At 38.4% G+C, this 5,876-nt stretch overlaps 1 protein-coding gene across 1 annotated transcript; it reads left to right on the forward strand.

The window, feature by feature from the left end:
• The first annotated feature begins 263 nt into the window (after positions 1–263).
• LOC105040203 (GTP-binding nuclear protein Ran1B) lies at positions 264–5,372 on the forward strand. The gene is made up of 8 exons (XM_010916627.4): positions 264–430; positions 646–715; positions 896–952; positions 1,046–1,163; positions 3,450–3,539; positions 3,656–3,835; positions 3,931–4,008; positions 4,996–5,372. Exons 1-8 carry the CDS (start codon positions 428–430, stop codon positions 5,063–5,065), a joined length of 666 nt encoding a protein of 221 aa, XP_010914929.1. The 5' UTR covers positions 264–427; the 3' UTR covers positions 5,066–5,372.
• The last annotated feature ends 504 nt before the right edge of the window (positions 5,373–5,876 follow it).

Raw genomic sequence — 5,876 nt, forward strand, 5'->3', positions numbered from 1 at the left:
TAGGCTTGACAGAGTTCTGACCCGGCCCACGCTAAGATCACAGTCCATCAGGCCCGTAGGTAAGGGACCGCCTGACAGGCCCGGCCTACCTGATGGCAGAACGCAGCATTCAATTCTTGCCGGAACGGCGGATTTCTCGGAAATATTGTACAGCTGGAATTTAATTTTGGGCGAGAGCGGGATTGGATCTAACGGCTGGGAGAGTCGCGTCACGCTTACGCCGAGGGTAGCGTTAGATTGAAGCCCTTGCCCGCCTTTTGTATGCCCACCATCCCTTGGTCCTTCTCCTTCACCTCTTGGCGCTCGCTCTGAGTCTCTTTCCCAGCGCCGAAGCAGGGACGCCGAGAGAGGAGAACCCCCCTTCCACTCTCTCTCTTTGGTGTCCGTCGAGCCCTGCTAGTCTTCGAAGGAGAAAGAAAAACAAAAGATGGTGCCTTTTTTCTCTTCTCTCGTCTCCTTTCTTCTCTTTTTCTAGGTTTTAGGGATTTATTTCTCTCTCACTCTGACGGTTAGTTTGAGGGATTTAATTCCTATGTTGCGTGCGTGCCGTCTCTGATCCCATGGATTTCTAGGGTTTTTCCTGCCGATCTCTGCTCTCTTCTTCTTGTTCCTCATGCGTTTTCATTTCCTTCGATTGTGTTGTAGGCGCTTCCGAACCAACAGACGGTGGATTACCCTAGCTTCAAGCTCGTGATTGTTGGGGACGGTGGGACAGGTGACCCTTTCTTTCTTTCTTTCTTTACTTTTTCTTTCTCTCTTCCTTTCTTTCCCTTTTTTTTTTTTTTTTTTTAGGCGATTAAGCTCGTTCTTTTGACTGTTTCTTGATCCATTTTTTTTGGTTGATTGATCGGACAAAAAGGAACTGATTTTTAAGAAGTTATGTGATCTGCTGCAGGGAAGACTACCTTCGTCAAGAGACATCTTACCGGGGAATTTGAGAAGAAATACGAACGTAGGTGTCTGATATACCAAGAAATATATGTTGATATTGATTACTTTCCTTTTGTATGTTAAAAATGATCGAGTTCTTGGCTTTCTCTGGCAGCTACCATTGGTGTCGAAGTCCATCCCTTGGATTTCCACACCAACTGTGGAAAGATCCGGTTCTACTGTTGGGATACTGCGGGACAGGAGAAGTTTGGAGGGCTTAGGGATGGATATTAGTGAGTCATCGCTTCCGATGTTATTCTGCTCTTTTGTATTTTTACGTGCTTCTCTCTAGTTTTGATCTATCCTGTTAGTTTCTGTATCTTTTTTTCCTTTTTTTTTTTTTTGTGTGAGCATGAGCTTTATTAATTTGATAGTTTTCGTTTGAGTGGGTTGTGTATTTCTCCCTGAAAATCTTCTTTGAATGCTGCGTTCCATCATTTTAGTATGGTTATTTGTTCGATATAGTATCAGAGATTTTATGGAATTTGCTGCATCTGCACTGGTTAAATTTGGCTCTATACTTGTGCAGTCTTTTATGTCTGAGCTTCTTTCTTTTCATGAAAAAGCATATATCATTGTGGAGCTTTCCTACAATAAGCCCTCATATGTCATGTACTGCAGTCCAGATCATGACCATTGTCATTGCATCTTGCTGATAGAAAATTTCTGCATTGCAGATTTCATGCGAAGTCAACTCGCGATATATTCTTTAGGAGTAATTTGATGTATATGTTTCATTCTATATAAAATCAGGAATAGGGGATTTTCTTATACTTTCAAATATCAATTAATAATCAAAACTAGCTTGCTGTTGGATATCTGCTTTATTGATATGCATTGCCAGTGACCTCTAAATCTTAATATGTATTAGAATCTATTTTGCCACTGCATTGCTATTGTATTTCATTGTCAAGCACAAACTTTATGAAGTTTTAGGTTTCGTAGACTTGTAAACCAGCAGTTCTTGAGAAAATGTGCTTCTGATGTCTATCATGGCAGTCATTACTTAGTCAATTATAGTGGCTTTTGCAACCCATTTGCTTCTTCTAAATGAAAAGAAACAATGTTGATTTGCTGCTGATGATAGAAACCTAATTGATGATTTATGATCGTCAAAATTATCATGTTATGGTCTAAATTTATGGATGTTCTTGGGAGTCATCATGTTAAGTTTTTACGTATGTTGCTGTTGGATTCATTTATAGTTTTATTTTCTTAAATTTCATTTTTTTGAATAGCTCTTAATAATGTGAGATTCATATGGTCTTGCTAGTTTAGTATTCCCACACTTGTTCAAATAGAGAGGAGTGCGGCATAAGTATGGTGGCTAGTTCTTTATGTGGTTCAAAATCTGAGATAGTCTTTTTTGTTGATAATTTCATGTTATTGCTTTTTTGCATGATCTTCTTGCATTTCTGAACAAGAATTGCTTTATTGTCGAGATGTTTCCAGTGGAACTGGCTAACTGAATGAGATGCGTATTGCTTAAAAGAAAAAAAATACTAGTGAAAATAAGAAAGTTGAGAAAGGCAAGTGCCATATACAGCAGTATATAATAAAAATTAGACCCCGTGATGTCTGTGTTACAACTATTACTCTATGTCCCGTCATAATGTGAGGTTCATTTTTGTCTAGATGAACCTCGTTAAGCATTATTGGTCATCCACTTAAAAAAAAGAAACTCATTATGCATTGGTGGTCATTGGTTATTTTCTCATTAGTTTGATCTTGACCAACTCCAGATCTTCCAGCTTATCAAAGATTTGAATTGTGATTTGCTATTGAAGTGCCTGCATCAACATTTTGCATCTGAAACATTTTTTGCTTTGTGGAGTTGGATACCAGTAGTGATATGAGAGTGATGCCCATACTGCTATTGCTATTTTACTGCTTGTGTTATACTGAACTAGACATACATTCTGCATGGGGAGCATGAAATAAGTAACCAGCCATGTATCATATATGTATCTATGCATGTGTGTGCATGTATCTACAATTTATCTACCTTTATATGTATTTTTATTGCTTATTAAACAAAGGTTTTTTTATTTTTAAAGAAAAATAAATGAAACAAAGGCTTTGAATTTGCTGATAATGATGTAAAGAATTATAGGCTCTGTGATCATTCCTCTGGGAAGCTTTCTGATTTTTATTACTGGTCAGTCTTTTTAAGTGACTTGCCAATCCTTGCTGTAGAAATGATGCTTGTTTTTCTATTCTGGGTCATTTGTGTCCTTTGGATTCAGGTTTCTCTTTTATCCATATCATCCAAAAGTATCTATATCTTGTTTCTTGATGCTTGCTATCTTTTATTTTCTAGACATCATTTGCTGATGAGTCTTTGCTGACAAACTTATCTAGTAATTGTATGTTTGAGACTTTGGCCTTATCATTTTTTTCCTCCATTGGTTATTGATGGAGTGAGAACATGACTGATGCTGTCTGCAACATCTTCATTGGATTATATTGACCCCTGGGTTTTCTGCCATGGTTGTAACTGGGCATTTTTAATTTGACAGCATCCATGGCCAGTGTGCGATTATTATGTTTGATGTCACTGCAAGGCTTACATACAAAAATGTCCCCACATGGCATAGGGACCTTTGCCGGTTAGTACTAAAAACATTTGGTACCATTTTTCCCTGTCTTGTATTTTCTAATATGATCTTGAACATGATTTTACTTTTTTTAAGTCATACTTAATTGCAATTGTGATTGCTTTCAGGGTTTGCGAGAATATTCCCATTGTCCTCTGTGGCAACAAGGTTGATGTAAAGAACAGGCAGGTGAAAGCAAAGATGGTTACATTCCACAGGAAGAAGAATCTCCAGTACTATGAAATTTCTGCTAAGAGCAATTACAATTTTGAGAAGCCTTTTCTGTATCTGGCTAGAAAGCTCGCGGGGTACAGTGGTTCCTTTTTTTTTTTTTTTGCATTGAAGTTTATTTGAGTAATACCCTTGGAAATGGGTTTGACATATTAGAACTTGCCTTTTGCAGGGATCCAAATCTTCATTTTGTTGAGTCGCCAGCTCTGGCTCCTCCTGAAGTTCATATTGACCTTGCTGCACAACAACAGTAAGTGAAATAGAAACTTGACAGCATCACTGAGATATATAAGTCACCTTAGTACTGTATAATTTTCTTGCATTGTTAAAGCTACGGGTGGGAAAGTAGGGAAAGGACAATGCATGCAAGCAACAACACTTTTTGAATTTTGAGAAGTGAATTCTGAGTTTTCATGGAAAATTGTGGGTAAGATAGCTAGTTGTGAGTCCTAGTGTCATCATTCTAATCATCATTATGTGTTAATATGAATGGGTTTTGAAATACAAATCCCTATGGTAATATGTAAAATACCTGCATCTTGTTTTCTCTAACATCAAAATACTTGTTTGCTTGTATTCACAAAATGGTTAACATCTATGCCTCCTACCGCCATTCATTTGCTGCTGCAAAATGTCACTTATGTCCATGCAGTACTGCAAATTCTGTACCAGGCTCAATTAGCCAATACGAGCAGTTTGCTTGTGATTTTATGGACACATGCATGCAAGCATGCAAACACACATAATATAAGTATATTAATAGTACACATAGATGCAAGTAAACACCTATAATTTATATACATAGAGATATCGTATACACCGCCATTGCGGTGTTTGGGGAATACATAGAGAGATACTATACATACATTCAGAAGTGCATAGTCCTGTACATGGAGAGGTTATTTTCTTTTTTGAACTTGTGACCTCTAGGTCAGAATGAAGAGATCTTACTGTGGCGCCAAGGCTCACCCTGCATACATTGGTAATGCATATGGATAGATACCTTCATGCATGCATGTCTTGATTTGGTGTCTAATGTGCCATTCAAAAGCGATAATATAAAGTAGAATATGGGAGGTGGGGGGAAACACGCATCCTTCTATTTTCTTTTGCTGTTAATGTTTGCCTATGCTTATATATGCCTTTGTTTTTTCAGTTTACAACCTCTATTTTATATTCTTCTATGTCATCCTCCCTTTGTTTCCTAATTGTGAGGCCAAATCATCTCTGTTTTCAGGTATGAAGCTGAGATAGCAGCTGCAGCAGCACAGCCTCTTCCAGATGACGATGACGATGCTTTTGATTAAGTGGAGGCTCCTGTAGCTGGGGGGGAATGTCTTTGCTGCTTCATGATCCTCAAGCTTCTTGAAGAATAGCCAATTGAGTTCTGCTCTTTTATGTCTAATTCCTGGCATGGCTGGTGATTAGGTTTGAGTCCTTCAGCAATCATTGGCAGGAGTTCTTGTAGGGATTTGCTAGGTGTTCTATTTTGTTTGCAAAATTTTCTTGTGATTGTGTCACTCTAATCTCAGAAGTGGTTGGAAGTATTGATTTCCATGTGATTCTCGTATCCTGATTCTTGCATCTAGTTATTGATGAGAAGAATTTCTGGTATCTTTTCTTTAGAGATTTCATTGCTTACCATGTTATCTATCAATATCAACAAAGGGAGGCACCCAAACCCTGTTTTATATCCCAACACTTGATGCCAGAAATTTTCTGGCTTGAACATGTACTTTACTGCAGCAAAAGATAGCAACATGGTACGAAAAGTGGATGATGTCAATTAGGTGCAATATTAAAAGAATTAAGGTTTTCTGGCTTGCTGAGATTTTATATTTCAAGCTAAGGCTCGGGGATGCATTTTGCGCAGCAGCTCAAGTGAGAAGCTCAAGGGGTGTAAAGGTTTACCAGTTTGGCTTCAGACTACAGTATGAGGCTGCTGGATGTGGTGGTTGAGCAACTGGGGGCTGCTGCGGTTGAATAGACCCAGGAATTCCTAGCTTGTCAGAGTTTAATGACACAGGAAGTGAATGCTCCCAGATGATGAGGAAATTGCTTGTTCATCTAAGCAACGTGATCCATATGACCTGACAATCTGATGATGAGAGGCATCTA

This window comes from Elaeis guineensis, chromosome 3 (genome assembly GCF_000442705.2).
Source record: "Elaeis guineensis isolate ETL-2024a chromosome 3, EG11, whole genome shotgun sequence".
Classification (NCBI taxonomy): domain Eukaryota; kingdom Viridiplantae; phylum Streptophyta; class Magnoliopsida; order Arecales; family Arecaceae; genus Elaeis; species Elaeis guineensis.